Source organism: Sitophilus oryzae, unplaced genomic scaffold, assembly GCF_002938485.1.
Source record: "Sitophilus oryzae breed Bouriz unplaced genomic scaffold, Soryzae_2.0 scaffold_576_pilon_pilon, whole genome shotgun sequence".
NCBI lineage: Eukaryota > Metazoa > Arthropoda > Insecta > Coleoptera > Curculionidae > Sitophilus > Sitophilus oryzae.
In genome coordinates, this window is record NW_022147169.1 from 1,195,808 (window position 1) to 1,218,938 (window position 23,131).

The 23,131-nt window shown below is 33.1% G+C and overlaps 2 protein-coding genes across 2 annotated transcripts in view; one reads left to right on the plus strand and one right to left on the minus strand.

The window, feature by feature from the left end:
- LOC115887498 (1-phosphatidylinositol 3-phosphate 5-kinase) overlaps positions 1–23,131 on the plus strand; it is a 112,281-nt gene that overhangs the window by 48,783 nt on the left and 40,367 nt on the right. The window lies entirely within an intron of this gene.
- The window catches only part of LOC115887499 (FK506-binding protein 15-like), a 64,722-nt gene that overhangs the window by 25,194 nt on the left and 16,397 nt on the right, over positions 1–23,131 (minus strand). The window contains exon 6 of the mRNA XM_030906958.1: positions 22,801–22,908. Within this exon, the coding sequence (XP_030762818.1) occupies positions 22,801–22,908 (108 nt within the window). The remainder of the gene's footprint in view (positions 1–22,800; positions 22,909–23,131) is intronic.

Consider the following 23,131-nt stretch of genomic DNA (forward strand, 5'->3'; position numbering starts at 1 on the left):
AGCGTATAAATTAACATAGATAGGTACATTCACAATCAGCCAACTATGATAGGTACATATTACGAACTAATTATTGTCTTTTCCATACGAGTAAAATTTGAATAAGTAGTAAAAAACTCTTGATAGGGACTAAACAATACATAGAAATAATGCACAAATATCTAATAAAAAATCTAGTTGAAACAATTTGAAATCAATCTAATATAAACAAATAAATAGCACATGTGCATAATATGTAGAGGCTACTAATAATATATAGCTATAATTGCTTCTGAAATAATTTAACAATGAAATAAAGTTTGTGAAATGAGAGGATACATAACACTGACAGTTTTCATTTTAATTCACAGTTAAAATTTAGTTTTCATTCATCCCCTATTTTCATTTGAGTCCGAATTTCGGGAGTTTTCAAATTTCAAATACTTTTTAATTTATTAGAAAACATACATTAAGTAATAATAATTTTAGATCTAGGTGTACAGGGTGGTCGACAAACTGTACTCCGGAAACTTCGGCAGCATATGATGCAGATAAAAATAAGTAAAAAAGTCCGTATAAATGTATGCCCTATAAAATGCTTAGTTTCGGAGATACAGGGTGTAGAAGTTTCATTTTAATTTCGATTTTTTCCAAATAATTTCTGAACTAAATATCGATATTTTGATGAAAATTGGTGTCTGGGAGTTTTTTGACATGAAAAATTTGACTTTGATGTCAATATGACTCCTACTTGTAGAAGGCGCCACCTACATTTATTATTTTTTAACTGGTTTTAAGAGTAATAACTTTTCGTCCGCACGTGTATAAAACTACTGAGTAAAAAATATACATTAACGATACGGTTGCCCGTAGCGATTTTTACCAAGAGACATTTTTTACGTAAAAATCACGGAATGGTATATGTTTTACTCTGTAGTTTTATACAGGTCCTGACAAAAAGTTATAACTCTTCAAAATAGCTAAAACAGATGTAGGTGGCTCCCCCTACAAATAAGAGTCATATTGACATCAAAATCAAATTTCTCATGTCAAAAGACTTCCAGACACCAATTTTCATCCAAATAGAGACGTTACTTCATAAATTATTTGGAAAAAATCGAAATAAAAATGAAATTTCTACACCCTGTATCTCCGGAACTAAGCATTTTGGGACATACCTTTATATGAACTTTTTTACTTAATTTTATCTGCAGAATATGCTGCCGAAGTTTCCGGAATACAGTTCGGACTACCTGTATACAAAAAAATTACCTATCAACCCTACAAAACGTGAAAAAATCTAGACTGAGGATAGAATAGCGCGTCTCTAGTAATAAACTTTTAAAATATAATTATGTAAATATTCGAAGGACTTTAGAATAACTTTTACCTTTCGATACAATACCCTTAATAAAATTTAATTGATACCCTTACTCATTTTATATGCTAAAATTCCCAAAATTTTCTAAAGGTTTTTACGTAGAAATACAGGTAATATTTATTATGGTTAATGATTCGATAGCTTTTCGTCCAAAAACGTTTAAGTTCCTAGGTATTTATTACTGAAATGCTATAGCTTGTCGAATTCTTAGCGCGTAGGTTTAGTCAAAGTCGTACAATATTATAAAATTACAATATTCTTTCACCGTGCGAAAATATATACATAAATACAGATTATAAACATATTTTTGATACTAAGTAATTAATTAGTAGTTTACAAATGTTTCTATTTTCTACCTATAATTTCTCTATCAGAAAACGCAAAAGAAGTATCAGATCTTAACGATTTTTATCAAAAATATATTTTCTGGATTTGTTTCAATTTATATTTTGATTTTTTAGTTTTAAAGGATTTTATGTTTCAGTTCTCAAATGTTCATAATGACTCAGTTCATAAATGTTTCTGATTATGTATAGTAGAACTTTGTGAAGGTATATAGGTATATACTACGGTGTTATGGAAAAAAAACGGCGTCAAAGACGGCCGGGAATGATTATGATAATTTTAGCGAGGTCAATCTCTAGACGTCATTTATTAAAAATTATTGACATAAAATTTGTCAAAAATATCACTAATTAATTATAGAGAGATTAAATAAAAAATTTGGCGCAGGGAGGGAGGCACGTATAGTCGCCCATACTAAAATATGTTAATAAAAAGTTGGTAGGCAGTTCTTTTAGTTTCAAAGTAAAGGAATTTTTCCCATTTTTTTTATCTCAAAAACTGCGACTTTGACTGATTTTGTTATTACAAATTTTGTTGCAAATATTATTCCTAATCTTAAATTGAAAACCGTGTTTCGCTAGCTACTGTAATTTTGGAGTTACGATTTTTTAAAATTTTTAACCCCCTCCCATACCCCCTTACCAACCCCCCACCCCCGCTAAAAACTAATGGCCAGATTCTCGGGTGTCACAGTATTTTTGTGCCAAATTTGGTTAAAATCGGTTTAGCGGTTTTTGAGTTATCGTGTTACAGACGGATGGTGCCTGGTGGCGTAGAGGTACAGGCTCTCGTCTACCAATCTCAAGGTAGTGGGTTCGATTCCCACACTCGGCATTGCATCAGCCGACTGAGTTTGGGTACCTAGGTCGACTCAGCCTTAAATAAGTACTTGGGATTCACAATCCTGAGGTAATAATAGGCGGTTGAAGCGTACTGCAAGCCACATTACCTTCCTTGTATACCGAACGGTTCTAGTATGGCAAGCTGTACCTTGCTACTCCCAAGGCGTTAAACGCTATATACGGGAGCTATTATTACTATTATGTGTTACAGACGGACAGACATAGGATAGACAGACAGACACCATGAAAATATTTTGTATTTAGGTAATTTATGACCCAAATAACTCATTTTGAGTGAAATTAAAAACACTTTTTTTTGCCGATCTTAATAGCCTACCATATCTATTGGCACAGAATTATTCTATGCTATTGGTATGGTCGGCTAAAAAGAACGTTTCCAAATATGCAATCGACATCCAAAAAATATGTTTTTTCGAATTTACACCCTTTAAAAATAATTAATACTCAATATAAAAATAAATAATTACAACCTTCTTCAGGCCAACTGGCATAAGATTCATTAAAAAATAAAGAAGACTACGGGCCAAGTAAACGACGTCTATATAGGACTTGACCTCGCTAAAATTATCACCGATTATCATCTCCATGATTATAAAAATGTTGCCTACCATTATTTTATTAAATATAATTTAATAAATTGTGCGTAAATAAAACGGTTATGCAAATATCCATAATCAAACAACATTGTTAACAAGCAAGTAACTAAACCGTACGGTACGCTGGTTAATGCCCATTAGTTTCTACATGGATCAGTTATATAACATTTCGTTATTATTGTTATTAGTACCTTAGTTTATTCAGTTGAAGAGATCGGATTCGCATATCCCGGAATCTCAATTATATTATATTGAACTTTCTAAAATCATAAAGATATCGCTGTTTGCTTCCGCTGCGTGTGCTTGTTGATACGAACGTGCTTGAAGGTACTTCTTAGATAAGGTGTTATAACATTATTACACAGTCAAGAGGTCAGATGCATGATGCAAATTTACTAAAAGATAAATGAAAGCAGCTTTGTTCAATAATAAATAGCTTTTACTTTGTTTTTTAAACTTATTAATATTTTTGCTAATGGAGGGAAATTGCATTTTATTAATGGTTTTTTATGTGGTTTATATCTTCGTTTAATAATGATTGCTTGAACTATACAGACTATTCACCAGACAGCTTGTGGAGGATACGTGACAGTGACAGTGACAGTTAATCATCATCATAATCATCATTTTCAGCTTATTCAACCATTTCCAATTATGGTGTAGCCTCTCTCACATATATTTAGATACTCTTTTTGTAGTTGGGTCCATTGGTTGTCTATTGTTGGCTATACGGGCCCAAGTTATCCCTGCTAATTTCCTTATATCATGGTCCCATCTCAGGTTTGGTTTTCATCAAGATCTCTTCATTCCTCGTGGGTACCATGCTATAATTTTTGTGGTCCATCTGTTGTCCGCCCTTCTTGCCAGATGTCCTACCCATCGCCACTTGAGGGATTTGATTCTGTGGATGACATCTATTACCTGGGTGTTTTGTTGTAACCACTCTATTCTTTTACGGTCTTTCTTGGTTATTCCCAGCATATTTCGTTCCATTGAGTGTACGCTTGGTACCCTGCAGTTTCCTTATAATGTCCGTTTTAAGTATCCAGGTTTCGTATGCATAGGTCATGACCGGTAGCACACATTGGTCGAATGTTTTCTTCTTTAGATAAAGTGGCATTCTAGATTTAAATATGATTGAGTTTCTTCCATAAGTACTCCATGCTAACTTAATTCTTCAGTTGATTTCTGGTAGTACAGATCCCGAGCTGTGTATTATTGTGTATTATTCTTCTACTATTTCCAGTTTTGTGATATTTACTAGAATGTCTTTTCTGTCTACTAGTTCGCTGTACATTATTTTAGTTTTTGCTAAATTCATGTTGGGACCTACTTTATAGCTGGCTGTGTATAGTTAGTTAATTTGTGTTTGTAGTTCTTCAGGACTATTGACTATTAGGACTATTTCATCAGCGAATCTTAGATGGTTAAGATAAGTCCGCCATGAATCAATTGACATTTGACTGTGACATTTGATACTTTGACACCGTTTCACAACTGAAAACCAATGTTGCCAAACGTTGATCTATCCCGTAAAATATAAAGAAGGGAGCATAGCATAAAAAAAAATATTATAATGCATTGGTTTCACTCTTTTTGGTTGGATTGGTTTAGTTATTTGGCGGGTTGGTTAGCGTGGTTATTTGGAGGGTGTTAATTCATTGGTTAGTTGGTTAAACGTCGCGGGATGGAATTGTACATTAAATTTGCCGCTAGGTGCACATGTCAAATACTCCCCCACTAATATGGTTGGGTTTGCAACGTTATTAAGGAAATTAACACCTTCCAAATAACCACGCTGACCAACCCGCCAAATAACTAAACCAATCCAACCAAAAAGAGTGAAACCAATGCATTATAATATTTTTTTATAACAATTATAAGCAAAAAAAATATAAGCTATAAGCAAAAAAAAATATAAAAAAGTTCTGGTCCGGCGTGAGATTTGAACCTCACAAAGGGAGGAAAACCTGCGGACCTACGAAAGCGTGTTAGAATCTATAGCGCTTGTCACTGTATTTTACGGGATAGATCAACGTTTGGCAACATTAGTTTTCAGTTGTGAGACGGTGTTAAAGTATCAAATGTCACAGTCAAATGTCAATTGATTGATGGCGGACGAAATGTCGTTTTGAATTTATTACTTTCAAATTTGCCATATGTTAACAATTTTCTGCATATTTTTATAGTGATTTAGTGTCCTTAGTGACGTGGAATCTCTTTTCAGTGTCTCCCGGCGGCCTTCTGCAGTACCCCGCCCAAACACCCCTTTTTTCTCCCCCGTCCCGTAGATATCACTTTTTTCATAATAAATATGTAAATTATAAATTATCTAAAAATAAATTTCAACGTGCGCACACGGATTTGTGTTGTATTTGGTCTCTAGAACCACGTAAAAAAAGAATTTTTGAGAAATCTCTAAAAATACGAAAAACACCTATACTGCATAATTACCCGAAAAAATACCCGATACAAGAGAATAATAGTAAAGCTGTACCTCAACCAAAGTTCGTCTGTTCGCGTAAAATCTGAACTGACGAGAGCAGTGGATATTAAACGAGGAGTTAGACAAGGATGTGTTCTTTCACCACTCCTTTTCAACGTCTACTCAGAGGAAATCTTTAACAAAGCCCTCGAAAATGATGCTGGTGGAATACGAGTTTAACGGCATACCACTGAACAATTTGCGCTACGCGGACGATACAGCCCTTCTCGCTGAAAACTGGCAAGACCTTCAGAATATGTTAAATAACGTCATCACAACTAGTCGAGAATATGATCTGACATATTGAATGTTAAGAAGACCACCATGATTGTCACTAAAACTGGAGTGCCCAATGAACATCTGTATGACTACCTGGGTACAAGTGTCGACCGCACCGCGGATTATTGTTCAGAAATAAAGATTCGCATTGAGAGGGCCCGTGTATCCTTTGTGGGGATTCAGAAGCTGCTCTGTAGCCGCGATTTGAGCCTATTAGATCTGAGAACTCATATGCTCCAATGTTATTTATTCCCAGTCATTTTGTATGGTATCGAAGTATTCCTTGGACCTTCAACGAGCTTTGCGAGCGGAAACTGGAGGCCTTCGAGATGTGGCCATACCGTAGCATGTTGAGAATACCATGGACAGAACATGGAGGCAACCAACGTGGAGGTTCTGAGAAGAATGAAGAAGGGCGTAGAGATCCTCAAGGAAGTGAAAAAAAGAAAATTGCAATATCTCGGCCATATCATGAGAGGTCCAAGGTATGAGATTTTGCAACTCATAATCCAGCTAAAAATTGTAGGAAAAAATCTATTGGAAGGAGAAGAATATCCTAGCTCAGAAACCTGCGAAAATGGTTTAATGTCACGTCATCTGACCTATTTAGGGCGGCAGCTTCCAAGGTCAAAATAGCAATGATGATAGCCAACCTCCGATATGGAGACGGTACATGAAGAAGAGGAAGAAGTTAAGGAATGTTGGCATTTGCCTGGTTTTGCATTGTTACCTGTTCAGTTTTAATTTAAAAATAGATCCAGTTTTTCTTAAATTACTTAAAACGGGCTTGTCTGAAATAGTTAAAATTTGACATATTACGTATTCAGCATACATAGAGCTTTAAAACTGAGCTGTAAAATTAATAGGAGAAACAATATTTGGACAGTTCAAAATTTGTATGGGATTTCCTGTTTCCAACGTCGATGAACCACCCGGTAAACGTTATTTTCAAAAGCGCATGACATTGAAAATACTTAATTTTAGATTATACGCCAGTAAATCTAATCAAACTTAATTTTTAGATGCATTAGCATCCTCTCTCTGCTTTTTGAATCACCGTAAAAATATATAATTATTTCAGTAACAATGCAATTGTATGTCTCATTTGTTAAAGTTCCCAGAACAATCTCGGGCAATTGTAATTTTATTATTATTGGTTTGATGTCCGTCCAGACGGGTCCTATTGTTTTCACGGTTCAAAAATACGACCGCAGGTTTATTTTATAGATCGCTAACAATAGCGTATTTGAATATATACAGGATGATGGTCATTTATTGGACGGACTGATTTTAACGATAATTTGTTTATTTGTATGTCATATCTTCTTGGACTTACTTGGAGGTAATATTAATATTTATTTGATAAGTACAGGTTGGGCCAAATTCAACGCTTTTAAATGGAAACACCCTTTTCTATAGGAGATAGACGAAAACTAATATCGGTGTCTGGAGCTCAATTTTCATCAAAAACATGTTGGTGAAAACCGCACATCAATATCTGTTACCGTTTCGGAGTTACGGGGTGTTTTTCAAAAATGAGCATTTTTAACAAATCGCTGTAACTTTTTTGCTATGGAAAATGTTGTATTTCTATGAAAATATTTCCAAAGCACCTTTTTACGTAGAAGTTAATGGTTTAAGTATAATTTTTTAAAAATTAATAATTTAAGAGTTATCAACAGAAAAATTGATTTTTTATTTGGGACACCCCCTATATTTTTAATTAACTGAAAAGAAATTAAAATTTAACTTTCCAAAAATATAGCACACTTGATATTTTGTTATAATCCCCTTCAAAATACAGAATTTTTAAAAGTTCGCCACTTTTAACTAGTAGGCTTTGAACCCCTTATTGATGATATGCCCTTAATGGAACTCGAAAACATATTTTTCCAGCAAGACGACACACCGCCTCTGAACGCTGAAGTTATCAGCAAATTTTTGCAGCCAATTTCAAGAATAATTGAATAGCCAATCAAGATCCCAGCCGTTGGCCGTCGAGGCCGCCTGACAGTGCCCATGGATCTAATCCTATGGATATATTTGCGGAAGAATAAAGGTTAGGTTAAGTTAACCATCATAGAAGAAATCCAAAAAAAAACAATTAATCTGGTATGGGCATGTAAACAGAATTGGAGAAGAAAGGCTACCAAAGAATATAATGAAATGGATCCCAACTGGAAACAGAAAATGAGGAAGACCCCGAGAGACATGGTTAAACGGGGTAACGAAGGAAATGTCATTGCGCAATTTACAAGCCGATGACTGGATGGACAGAAGGCAATGGCGGCAAGGAACCGGAAGGCGGATCACGCTGTAGAACCGGACTTAGAATACAATTCATTCTATTCCTAATTACAACGAGAAGTGTGATATTCTCTAAGAAAGTATCGACAAAACCCGGAGAGAACAAGATATATTAGCTGTTTCTTCATCACCAACCTTATTATTACGATTTTTTCGAATGAAAGAAAGTAATCCCGCCAAGTGATCCGCCCACTTTATAATTTCTTTCAGTAACAAATTAAACATTAATCAAGATATGGCAATGCCGACTAGCTAGATCGAGAATAGAAAATGGCAATTCGCCCGTAAAATGTTTAATTATAAGGAAATAGGCGGTGTTGCAAAATTAATTTCTTCATTTACGGAGACGGAATCGATTTGTTATAGTTTAAATATTCGGATGAAACATTTTGTAGTGCCTGTTATGTTTTAAGTCTAGACCGGTATTGATATAGACATTAAGAACCAAAAAGATTGTAGGGTAATTAATCTACGAAAGCGTAGAGCTGCCATCGCAACATTGAAAAATATTTTTAGCAAAATTTACACTTTTTCTGTAAATTTACAGATTTTCTGTAAATTTACAGATTTTCTGTAAATTTACACTTTTCCTGTAAATTTACAGATTTTCTGTAAATTTACACTTTTTCTGTTAATTTATGCGTTAGTTACAACTTGTGGGAAAATCACGGATTTAGTTTGGTGAGGTATTCCTGGATCATGGAATATCATTTTACTATCCCCGAAATCAAATTATAAAACCAAATGTTATACAGTATGTCCCCGGATTGGGTTTACAAGAGAAAAAAACTTTTTCATAATTGACATTTTCAGAAAAATGCATTCTTCATAAAAATGTTTGCTTGTTCTAAAACGGTTAATCCCGTTTATACTTTTCCCAATTTCCATACCGTTTTAGAGAAAATTAAAAAAAAAACATGAAAATATGGTTGAATTTTTTTGAAAGTCCTAAAAATCAAAACGCGTTTCTATGGTAATGTAATTTCGTTTTCATTCTTTGATAGATTGTCTATACTAATATAGACATACTGATTAATCACGATCCTGCTAAAACCACTCAACGTAAGAAGCTCAATTTTGGCATACAGGTTGATTCTAGGGTGTAGAGGTTAGATAAGAAGGGATTTTTCGAAATTCCAGTTCCAAGGGGGTGAAACCACCCTTTATTTATTACAATATTTTTTATTTAAAAAACGGTCAAGTTTCCGAAAAAACGCTTAAACACGTATATTTTATTTTGTTTTTTTACATATTTTAAGATTTTTTAAAAATGTATACAGGGTGTTTCAAAAAATCATGTCATTGATTAATCACGATCCTGCTTAAAGCGCTTGACGTAAAAAGCTGATTTTTGGAAAACAGATTGACTTTAGGGTGTAGAGGTTCGATAAGAAGGGATTTTTCGAAATTCGAATTCTAAGGGGGTGAAACTATCCCTCAAATATTAAAATATTTCTTATTTAAAAACCGGTGAGTTTTTCGGAAAAACTCTTAAACAAGTATATTTTATATTGTTGTTTTACATATTTTAAGATTTTTTTATAAATTTATACAGGGTGTTTCATAAAATATGACCATTGAGTAATCACGATTCTGATTAAACTGCTTGACGTTTAAAGCTGATTTTGGCAAACGGATTCACTGTGAGGTGTAGAGGTTCGATAAGGAGGGGTTTCTCGAATCTCAAATTCCAAGAGGGTGAAAACACCCCTCAAATATTACAATATTTGTTATTTAAAAAACGGTTAGTCTTTCGGGAAAACGCTTGGACAAGCATAATTTATTTGGTTTTTTTACATATTTTGAAATTTTTTAAAAAATCATACAGGGTGTTCCAAAAAGTTGGGTAATTTCTTAACCACGATTCTGCTTAAACTGCTTGACGTAAAAAGCTTATGTTTGGCAAACGGATTTTTCGAAAGTCAAATTCTAACGAGATGAAACTACCCCTCAAATATTACCAAGTTATATAATAACGCCATATTGTTTTTTCTCATACTGACATAAATGTGAGAAAATTTTATCCAGTTTGTATGTTAATGGAAATTCTTGCTTTGCTTTATCATCACCATTACAAATGATTAATTCAACGCGAACGAAGTCGCTGGTACACGCTAGTTATTGATAAAATTTTAATCGAAGTTTATAAGATCTAAGATTTTAATTCACGTCATATTTTTTGGTGTTTCAAAATGTTAAAGAATCACAAAATTTATTTAGTTCAATGTTGCCGAAAGGGTGATAAAAGTTGTCGAAAAGTGTGATAATTTAACTTAATTTTCTCTAAAAAGGTATATAAATTTAGAAAAACATAAAGGTGATTAACCATTTTAGAACAAGCAAACATATTTATGAAGAACGCATTTTTCTCAAAATGTTAATAATAAAAAAGTTTTTCCTTTTGTAAAGACAATCCGGGGACATACTGTATGTATAGTTCACAAAGTAAAAAAGTATACACATTATTCTATCGCATTTTTCGATTTATCTTCACTTCTTCATGTTATTGTTATTTTCCTTCATTTATGTAATTTTGGTAATTACCTTCGTCTATGTTGTTTGTGCTTGTGTCAATTGTTTGGAGCGGCGCCGATTTTTATTTAGTCGCCATTTTTTGTCCTTGCTTACTATCCCGGAATTTAGCTGTGACAATCTGGCAGCCCTAATTTTTCGCGACTTCTGCATGTAATTTCAAAGAAAGCAGTGCTGCAATCTTTGAAAAAAAAATGTTGAAACTAAAAATACCCATCAACGTGTCCGGGATTTTCCTTTTTTTTGTCCGAGACAGCGATCTTCACTTCCAAGCCAACTCCGACGCCGTTTCTTTTCTCGATCGTACGGTATTTTATTGCAACATAAACGCCAAACGGTATTCCATTAACGTAATTGAATCAGACAATATGCAATCCAATTTTATTGCCATTAATAATGAATGAATACTTCGCTCTCAGTCATCTCGATCTTTCATAAGCGCTATCGGTGGCCATACTTGGACGAACACAAACGTCCGGTAAACTCGTAATAACTGTCAATTTACAAGCTCGAACGCTTTCAAATTACGGCTCGAAACGCACAATTGAATCGATGAACTCCTTTCAATTTTCTTAACCATTAGATTTAAAACAATATTTCGTGTAATCAACGGGAATGGACGAGACGTAACAACAGTTAACTATACAGGGTAGCGCTGAAGAGTATGGTGTAACTGTAAATATTTATGGCAAATACTGATTTCGACTATACTCTTTTTTTTTCTTTTTTCTCAGGTAAGATTATGACAGGTAATGACAGAAAAAAGGCAGATGACGTATACCAATCCATTTATTTTACTAAAAAAAGTTTTTAATATTTTTACAGTTCATATCAAATAAACCTTTAATCGGGTGATTAAGCTTGACCAGCACAGCGTTACCCACTTTTATATATTTTCTTTTAATCAATATATTTTAGGAAACAAAAATAAATTAATTATAAATATACTAGCGTGTACCAGCGACTTCGTTCGCGTTGAATTAATCATTTGTAATGGTGATGATAAAGCAAAGCAAGAATTTCCATTAACATACAAACTGGTTAAAATTTTCTCACATTTATGTCAGTATAAGAAAAAACAATATGGCGTTATTATTATATAACTTGGTAATATTTGAGGGGTAGTTTCATCTCGTTGGAATTTGACTTTCGAAAAATCCGTTTGCCAAAAATAAGCTTTTTACGTCAAGCAGTTTAAGCAGAATCGTGGTTAATCAATTACCCAACTTTTTGGAACACACTGTATGATTTTTTAAAAAATTTCAAAATATGTAAAAAAACAAAATAAATTATGCGTGTCCAAGCGTTTTCCCGAAAGACTAACCGTTTTTTAAATAACAAAAATATTGTAATATTTGAGGGGCGTTTTTACCCTCTTGGAATTTCAGATTCGAGAAACCCCTCCTTATCGAAGCTTTACACCCCACAGCCAATCCGTTTCCAAAAAATCAGCTTTAAACGTCAAGCAGTTTAAGCAGAATCGTGATTACTCAATGGTCATATTTTATGAAACACCCTGTATAATCAATCAGTCAAAAAAAATCAGCTTTTTACGTCAAGCGCTTTAAGCAGAATCGTAATTATTCAATGACCAGATTTTTCGAAACACCCTGTATACATTTTTAAAAAATCTTAAAATGTGTAAAAAAACAAAATAAAATATACGTGTTTAAGCGTTTTTTCGGAAACTTGACCGTTTTTTAAATAAAAAATATTGTAATATTTGAGGGGTGGTTTCGCCCCCTTGGAACATATCTAAAAACACTTTCCTGTCTTCTAACGAACTCAACCAAGTTTCTGAGTTGCTGAATAGGTGCTTCCCTATACACTATACACGTTTTTTGCGTAGACTGTAGAATAATGTATGGGAGAGGGAAATCACATCGACATTACAGATCTGTTGTGTTCCCCTTTCTCGAGTTATAACTCTTCATACAGTCTCAAAGCTTTGACAAAAGTCAGTATTTGGGACGGTTTTACAGAAGTTAGTTCTGCATCTCCCATATCAGTCATACGAAGGTTTATGGCACGAATGGTTGTGGTCTTGGCGCACTCACTGATGAGGTGTTCTGGTGCTTCCCCATTTTTCCCACATAATCTGCATTCGCCGTTGTTTCTTAGCTTCAATCTACTGAGGTATTCATTGAGGTGTTAGACAGGGATGCATATTGTCACCATTATTGTTTAACGTTTATGCCGAATATATAATCCGAAAATCTCTTCAAAATTGTCCAGAAGGGGCTAAAATAAATGGAAAAATTATAAACAATATAAGATACGCAGACGACACCGTGGTATTAGCAGAATCCGCTGCAAACCCTAATGGACAAACTGACAGAAGAAAGTATCAGGATGAGTCTAGAGATTAACACCGTCAAGACAAAAACTATGATTTTCGACATGACCAAGACAATGAATATAATACCGACATAATGGTAAACGACGTCCATCTCGAAACCACGCAGATATATATTTACTTGATGGGCAGGGAATTAAACAGCCAGCTAGACCACACTAAGGAAATCAGAAGAAGGATTGAAATAGCTAGGGCTGGTTTCCTCAATATGCGGAAGTTCTTATGTCATCCGAGAATAGCTACACCAACGAGGCTAAGAATATTAAAATGTTATATATGGCCCCTACTTAAATATGGATGCGAAACATGTACGCTGAAACAAGAAGACATCAAACGCCTTAATGCGTTTGAAATGTGGATGTATCGTGGGATGCTGAGGATAAGTCGAACCTCCAGAACAACAAATTGTGAAGTTTTAAACAGAATGAAAACTCGTGCACACCTGACAGGCACAATTAAAATCAAAAAGACTTCCTACCTTGGACATACAATGCGGCCCTCAGAATATGAAAAAATGCAGCTCATAATAGAAGGAAAAATCGATGGAAAACGTAACAAAGGGAGGAAAAAGAAATCATGGCTACGTAACATAAGAGATTGGACCCACACCGACGGAAATACCCTTATTCACCAAGCTCTGGATAGAGAGTCATACGCCATATTAATCTCCAGCCTCAACAGAGAAGGCAACTATGAGGAGGAGGATTCATTGAGGAGACAGGACACTGTCCAACGAGAGGGAACTATCTTCGGATTTTTTCGGATTGTCACTTCGTTCTTTGTTATAAACCAAGTGACAATCCAAAGATAGTTCTTACTTAAATCAAGAAAAATCTTAAAGATTTGTCTGGATCGTATGTCCTGAAACATTTCTTCAAATGTTTTGGACCATTGGAGGATTCCCATTCCAGGTTATGCGTGGAGCCTTCCAGGTTCTTAAGTTCTGCTTTAAGTTGGTTTCCACTTGGGAAGCAGAACGGTTCTGATCGAGTTAGTGGAGTGTTCCCTCCTTTTCTAGCTAGATCGTTTGATTTTTCATTACCTTCTATCCATTGGTAGGCTGGCACCCAGACTAGGAGAGTTATATTTTCTTTGCCTAATTTGTTCACCTTCTCTAGCCAAATTTCTTTAGCTATTCTTTAGCCAAATTTCGAATTGATGGATACTGAGTTGATGGCTATTAAAGCTGTTTTATTATCGGATAACATGGCTATTCTTGTTCCCGATAGTTCCTATCTAAGATAAGTTGTGCGCATTTTTCGATAGCGTAGATTTCTACCTTAAGGATGCTAGACACAAACGACACAAGACATAGCATCAATCAGTGCATTTCATCGTATTTATTAATTCGTATAAATAATGAATATCTAATAATGTTTTCTGTTACTCTAGAGACATACTTTTATATTTATGTTACTAGTAATATTTGATTTCACCTGACCGTATAAAAACATATCCTCATACTTCACGACTGACAAGGACATCAATCAAATGCAGTTGAGAAAACATTTCAAACATAAATAAATAAATAACGTTGCATAGTTTAACAGGAACAGGATAATCCATTTATAGCAATACCTTCGCTTAAAGATTATGAAAGACAAATTCAAATTTGGAAAAAGAAATACCACCATATAGCCAAGTTATCTTTGACATTTTGTACGTAAAATTTACGGCGAATGTCATCGATCGTCACTTCTAAGGCAACTTGGCGCCGTTTTTTATTTATTAAACACTGTATAACAATTTTATTGTTTCCACACTCAACATTGTTTTAAGATAATCAAATACTTTAAAGACAAATATTTTAGGAGTAAGTACAACTACTTATCTTAAATACTCTGAAATAAAATGATCAATGTCGTGTTCTTTATTATATTAATGTTGTACCACTTAAGATACTGTCTGTGTAATTCTCAAACACATACAAACATGATTGATGGTTTATTAATCCAATAACGTTTTTTAATTTATCACTCCAATTTAATAATAGTAATTATTTATGTTGTAAGTGTTAAAAGGTGATATTTTGTGAAAAGGTATGGGACACTACACCTCTTTAGCCCCAAGTAGTAGTAGTGGGCCAGTTTTGATGATTTTCAAGCAATTTGTAGCTAAATTATTTGACTTTTTAGTGTCTCATTCTAAATGAAAAATGAAAGTTTCAATCTGTCAATTATACGGAGGAAAACAAAATGTTGATATTTTGGTGAAAGTTTAAAACACCCTGTGGAATATGTTAACAAAGCAAGAAATTTAAAATTTATTTTATCGTCTAGGTACGTCTTTTCCCGATAGTTTGTTTTTTAATTCATCTCAATAGCTTTATTTTTATTGGAGAGATTCGCCTTTGAATAAGACGATAAGTAACGGTTTAGAGCAATTTTAGCATTGATTTTGGGTCCTCACCAACAGGGGTGGATGGGCCATATGGGAAAACGGGAAAATTCCCGGCGGGCCGGTGGGAACATGGGCCGGTGGGCCGGTCCCGATCAGAGCTCAAAAAAAGATTGGATTAGCAAAAATTAAATGGTTAATCTTCTAACTAAAGTGACGTAAGATTCTTAGTGACTCCATAACTAACTAATCAATTTGCATCAGTATAATTGTCAGTTGATTTTAAACATAAACACCAATTTGTAAAATAACTATTGTAAGATGTCTTTCTCTGAGACACTTTTAATAAAATATGTTTTAATAAGCATCTGTTGTTTGTTCGGTTTGAAGATTTTTATTATACAAGGTTGATTTATAAGTGCAAATATTTTTAGGGCTGGTAGATCTCAATAAAAGAAACATAATCTATTCTCTTTACCGTGTTTCAAATAAGTCTAACCGAGTTATTAAAGTTTGAAAATAAAAAAAAAGATTTATTTAAAAAAAATTGAGCCACCTAAATTTTTCTGTATTTGCATCTCTTTGAGTGCCGTAATATCAGGGATTAAGAAACTATATTGTGGGGAAAATTTGCGGTGAACAGGAAGTTCTAAAAAGTTTTTTTCAAATATACAGGAAAATTTTAAAAGAAGATGCACGCCCTTTAACATCTTTTTTTGCAAAAAAAACCTCATAGACGTGTTCTTTGGGTCAAAATATACCAGCCCTAAAAATATTTGCACTTAGGCACTTAGGTAAATTTAAATAGTCTCGATCTAAGTGTATACTAAGAATAGGTAATAGTAGTACCGTAATCTGACTAAGATTGACAACTGGGGGCCTCGGTGCAATATTTTTCGAGCTCCCCTTTGTAAAAAGGTAGACGAATTTGACGCGAATCCTGCGGTTGACGGATAAAACATAAAGATGGCTATCTCTATGCTTCGTTTGAATCTTAGATTAAGAATAATTTGAATTGGGGACGGACTAAAAGCCAAGTCTGAGATCTAAAAGCCAAGTCCAAATTGTTGTTTGAAATGTTGCTAAAATTAATTTACTAAAAATTACTGAGACAGCAGAGAAGAGTTAAATAAGGTTTAAACTAGATTAGATAATAAAATATTAATATGTCTGGAAAATCCAAATATTCTTATTATGGACTGTAACATAGCAATCAATACCTTAGAACACATTTATATCCACTGCTACCTAGGCAGGCAGAATGTGTATGGATATAAATGTGCCTACACCTAAAAAACCTAGGCAATACCTAACTGCCTAGGCATTGCCTAGGTCTTTTTTAGTTTGAGACATGGCATTATCATACAAGATGCTAAATGTACAAAAGTATAGAGGAAAAGTGATAAGAACTATATAATAACCTAAAAAATGCAGCAGTTTTAATTTTTAATGGCGACCGCGGTTCATTCAGTTAAAAACACGTATACTCGACGAGGCTACTCCTACTGCTGTACCAGAAAAGAGATAATTTGTTTCTACAATGTGTAAGAAAGTATATACCTGAAAGCTAAAAATAATGTATTTCACAGAGGATTGGGCCAGCTGAACTGAATGAATCAGGAAGTCTTAAAGTTTCTCAAAATCGTGACTCAAAATCGTAGCCTATTCAAGATCAAACTACTGTTATCGATAATGGAAATAAAGCAGTAGAGCCCTGTAAAACTGAGCCATTTTGTAGTAAAAATTCAGATGTCCGACCAAATATTGATCTTTATGAAAATTTTGATCAAGACAATTTCAATTTTTTAAAAAAAACCGGCGGCAAAAGGGCTTTTTTTCGCACGAGCGAAACACTCACTTATACATATAAGTATTAATAAATTATAAAAGTATTATAAAAAAAAATTGGCACCGGGAAGCAGTATAGCCGTTGGTCCGCGGTTATTTCCCCTATTCGCCACCTGGGGTAGATTTTGTGGTAAATTTTTAACCCCCTCCCATACCAACCCCCAACCCCCACCCCCACCAAAAACTAATTGCCCGATTCTCGGGAGCCACAGTATTTTTGTGCCAAATTTGGTTAAAATCGGTTTAGCGGTTTTTGAGTTATCGTGTTACAGACGGACAGACAGACAGACAGACACACACCATGAAAATATTTTGTATTTAGGTCATTTATGGCACAAATAACTCATTTTGAGTGAAATTAAAAAAACTTTTTTTGTCGATTTTATTATCCTACCATACCTGTTGGTAAGGAACGCAATCCCGCAAATGCTGGATGCCTCTACGATTCCGCGAGAACAAAGTTGCTTGGATTTACCGTGCGGGATCGACACATGGGTAACCGAATCGATCGCGATCAAGATCAAACCGCTTCGTTCCGGGCCGATGCGTCGACGCTGGCAAAGACGCTGGGAACCCGGGGATTCCCCTTACGGCTTGGCCATTAAAAATAAGTGAAACAAACAGGTTGGTTGTTAGATTTCTTTCTGGCATGTTTCTGGCGTATGTGTGTAAGTGAAGAAAAGCGTTTAACTAGTACTTGTGGACAATTTCGTCAAATAAACTGCCGGACATAATTATCGGGACAAGCAAAATTTTAGGGTAAATTTAAAAATCTTGAACTAAAAAAGATTTTGGGATGCGGTTTGGACCAGGTATTAGATGCATCTATCTATTGTGATTAAGATGCTATGTAGTTTTCGAAAATATATTTAGCGAATTCTCGTATACAGGGTGTTTTATAAGAGTGTGAAAATTTGGTTAAGAATCTTTTTTACCGCAAATTTACAATTTTTAAAAAATCGAAATTTTTACCAAGTACGACTAATCTGTATTGAAATTAGAAAAAACAATTTGATCGGCATTTTAATTGTTTTTGTTTTAAGGAAAATACGTTTTTTCGAAAAATATGCATTTTTAGTCATACGTGTGGTCCTAAATAATACATTCTGCATATGCCAAAAAATTATTGATATAGAGTGTATCTAAAAGTAGATAACTAACACAAGTTAAAAAAAATCAACATCAGAATAATATTTTTATTTATAAAATAAGTAGATAATTTATAATAAAATTTAAGTTTATTTAATATTAAATATATTTTTTGAACACCCTGTATACATCGGTTCAAATTTCTGTACAGCTAGTTTAAGATACACGCTATATCAATATATTGTGGGCCTATGCAAAATGTACAATGCCTTTTGTACCATTTAGGACCAAATGTATGACTATTGTTTATAGTCCCGCAATTTTGCGGATCCGCGGGATTGATTGCTTTAGTCCCGAGGTTTTGCGGGATTGAGATTTTTGTGCGGGATTGCATTCCCTACCTGTTGGTATGGTCGGCTAAAAATAAAGCTATCAAAACGAATCAAAAAACAAACTATCGAGAAAAGATTCACCTAGATGACAAAAATATATTTTTAACTTCCTGGCTTTGTTATCGTACTCCACAGGGTGTTTCAAACTTTCACCAAAATATCAACGTTTTGTTTTTCCTCGTATAACTGACAGATGACAACTTTCATTTTTAATTTAGAAAGAGATATTAAAAAGTCAAATAATTTAGCTACAAATTGCTTAAAAATTTATCAAAATCGGTCCACTAGACCATAATATAGAGGGTGTCCCAGAAATAAGTGCAAGTGTTTTAAGGGGTGGTATCTAGATCTCGATAAAAGAAACATATTTTCTCTTTATCGTTTTTCAAATAAGTCCAAAAGAACGGAGTTATTTTACTTTGAAAAATTCCAAAAAAAAATATTTTTTGCTAAAATTTCGAGAACCGATGGATCTTTTCTGGATTTTATTTTTTGTAAATTTTATCTACTACCTATGTTGCCATATTATCAAGAAATTATGTTTTTTAACTAAAAACTAAAAAAAAATTTCAAAAAATTCCGAATTTTCAAAATTTTTTTTCGTGAAAAAAACCTCATAGGCTTTCTGGGGTTGAACTATACTACCAGTTAAAATACTTGCATTTATTTCTGGCACACCCTGTATAAAACTAAAAAAAACCGACAATTTCAAGGTGCCAGTCTTTCGTACCGGTGAGTGTTTTAAGAAAGCTAACAGGATTGCAGTGGTTGAAATGATAATTTGTTTGTTTATTCTTTATTTTATTTTAACCCTGTTTTTCTTCTGTCTTTTAATTGGATTTTATCTTAGGATTTTATAGCTGGTAAGACACAGTATGTAAATAAATAAACAAACAATCCAGGAAAAAGAAAAAGGAAATGCCTGTCCTATTTATTCAGTTCTATAAAACGACAGACCGAAAGGAACTGATAAGAAAGCCGAGCGTATTGTGTCCATTATTAATGGGAAATCTCTCCTATACACTGCATTCTCAATAAAAAAGCAAAACCACGAAATACGATTTTATTTTCAACAATTAACAATGGTTTCGTAACAACATACAAAAGCATTAATCAACAAAGTAGTTAATTAACGGTATAGTTAACTTTCATATACACGCCTACATTAAGAATACCAGCATCTTTGTTTTTAATTTTAAGGAAATAAATATAATACCAGTGTTATAGAAATCTACGGCGTATATTTTAAAATATGAGACATGTATTAATTTTTCTACACAAGTTAAAGTAAAAGTATCATTTTTAATCATTAAATATGAAGACAGTATCCTATCCAAAAAAATCCTTATGGGTTTTTCGCCACTGCACTGCAAGAAAAATCTACAAAATAAAATAGTTATTTTTTGTAAACACTTCTGCCTTAAACCTAAACGGACGCTGCTTGTCAGAAGTTGTGTTTACCGTAATAAAAATTTGCCTAACATAGAAAAAAATGCTTAACGTTTCGGAAAGTTTTCTCTTTCCGTCGTCGGAAGCAAAAAAATATAAAGAATCAAGAAAAAAACTATTTAAAATATTTAAATTGAACTATTCGAGAACACTTTACTTTTTAAAACAGATACGTCTACAAGAAATCGTTGACGTTCTGTTAAAATGACATTATATTTTTAAACTTCAAAATTACCAATTACTACCTGATAATTACTTAATAAGGTAAAACCAAAAAGCCCAAACTTTCTGTATGATTATTTTTAAATTTCACGTATGTTATGTTTATTTATGTAATGTTCTTTAAAATCAAAGAAGCGATTGCCATACATTACTAACATCTACAGATGCATGAGCAATACATTTATTTTTATTAGATTGAATTAAAAAGCCCTTTATTTTTCTTTTAGAGGCTATCGCTTCTTTATAATTTTGGCATTATTAAAATTTATTCTGTGCCCTGTGTCCCATGAGTGCTGACAAATCTTAGATTTGTGAAAATCTCCTTTCTTAAATAATCTTTATGTTCTTTAATTCTAACATTTAAGGGTCTAGATGTTTCACCAATGTAAAATTTATCGCATTGTATTGTGGGTATTTGGTATATTAAATTTTTGTTTGTTGTTCTGTATTCATTGGTTTAGTATGTGATAAAATTGATCTAAGTGTATTTTGTGTTTTGAAAGATGTTTGTATGTTATATTGTTTTCCTATCCTTATTTTTTCGAAACGCCTCGTATGTATGGAATTGTAAGTTGTATATATTGTGTATTGTTATCTTTGTGTCTATGATTTGGGGTTTGTATTTCGTTTAATGTTTTAATAAACAACATTTATTTTTTATAACATCTAATCACAGTATAAGTGTAAAAAAAGGTGTTATAAAAAGTTTATATGATAGGGCAAAAATAATATGTACAGACGACATTTCACTAAACAAAGATATAAATCACATAAAAAATACATTAATAAAAAAACGACTATCCACCATATTTTATTGACAAAACATTAAACGAAATACAAACCCCAAATCATAGACACAAAGATAACAATACACAATATATACAACTTACAATTCCATACATACGAGGCGTTTCGGAAAAAATAAGAAGGATAGGAAAACAATATAACATACAAACATCTTTCAAAACACAAAATACACTTAGATCAATTTTATCACATACTAAACCAATGAATACAGAACAAACAAAAAATGTAATATACCAAATACCCTGTGAATGCGATAAATTTTACATTGGTGAAACATCTAGACCCTTAAATGTTAGAATTAAAGAACATAAAGATTATTTAAGAAAGGGAGATTTTCACAAATCTAAGATTTGTCAGCACTCATGGGACACAGGGCACAGAATAAATTTTAATAACGCCAAAATTATAATGAAAGAAGCGATAGCCTCTAAAAGAAAAATAAAAGAGGCTTTATTAATTCAATCTAATAAAAATAAATGTATTGCTCATGCATCTGTAGATGTTAGTAATGTATGGCAATCGCTTCTTTGATTTTAAAGAACATTACATAAATAAACATAACATACGTGAAATTTAAAAAATAATCATACAGAAAGTTTGGGCTTTTTTGGTTTTACCTTATTAAGTAATTATCAGGTAGTAATTGTTAATTTTGAAGTTTAACTTAATATAATGTCATTTTAACAGAACGTCAACGATTTCTTGTAGACGTATCTGTTTTAAAAAGTAAAGTGTTCTCGAATAGTTCAATTTAAATATTTTAAATAGTTTTTTTCTTGATTCTTTATATTTTTTGCTTCCGACGACGGAAAGAGAAAACTTTCCGAAACGTTAAGCATTTTTTTCTTTGTTAGGCAAATTTTTATTACAATAAACAGAACTTCTGACAAGCAGCGTCCGTTTAGGTTTAACGCAGAAGTGTTTACAAAAAATAACTATTTTATTTTGTAGATTTTTCTTGTAGTGCAGTGGCGAAAAACCCATAAGGATTTTTTTGGATAGATGAATCCGCCACATAGGTATAGACATTTTATGACAGTATCCTATATACCCGGTGTCCGAACTTTAAATATCTCAAAAACCAAAGCTTGTAAACATATGTAACCCTTACAATAAATGCCTTATTTTGTGTCGAAAGAAATCGAAATATGAAATAAAATACCGGATGTTCCATAAGAAAAAATATAACTTTGGTGTGGATCTTAGTTCTGACATAACCTGTACATTTCCCATATACCCATAAAATATTTTGTTTCTACATCTTTTCGTTTTCGTATAATAAATTTTATAACTGATAATATATTTATTACATATTATATCGAAGCGAAGAAGCAATAAGAAAATATAGAAAGATGCCTTGCAAAAACACAAAAATCTTCAATATTTGTTATTAAACTTTGGAATTCATATACTTACTACAATATTAATATCGGTAAAAATGATTATACAATTTAATGTTACTATACTGCTGCATTTGCACTATTGTACATTTGAAGATATTAAAGCAAATTGTAATAAAGCATTTGGACTTACCCTTCTTTCAGAATATTCTGCTGCATCAATCCTCCGCCTTTGTACTTGTGTCAGGTATCTTCTTGCCCCTTTCCTTTCAGCCTCTAAAGCTTCTTTTAATTGGTCATTCTGAAAATAAAGAATATTAATTATAGTATAATTTATATTATATTTAAATTTATAATCCCCCTTAACAATATTTGTTACAACATTCCCTTAAATTGAGGTATATTTCTCGCCCTTGGCAACTCCGACATTTTCGATATAGTACGCTGTTGCCATAAAGGGATTTGGCTGTTACTTATAACACAGAATATATACGCTTATAATAAGGGTCAATATACAGTGCGGC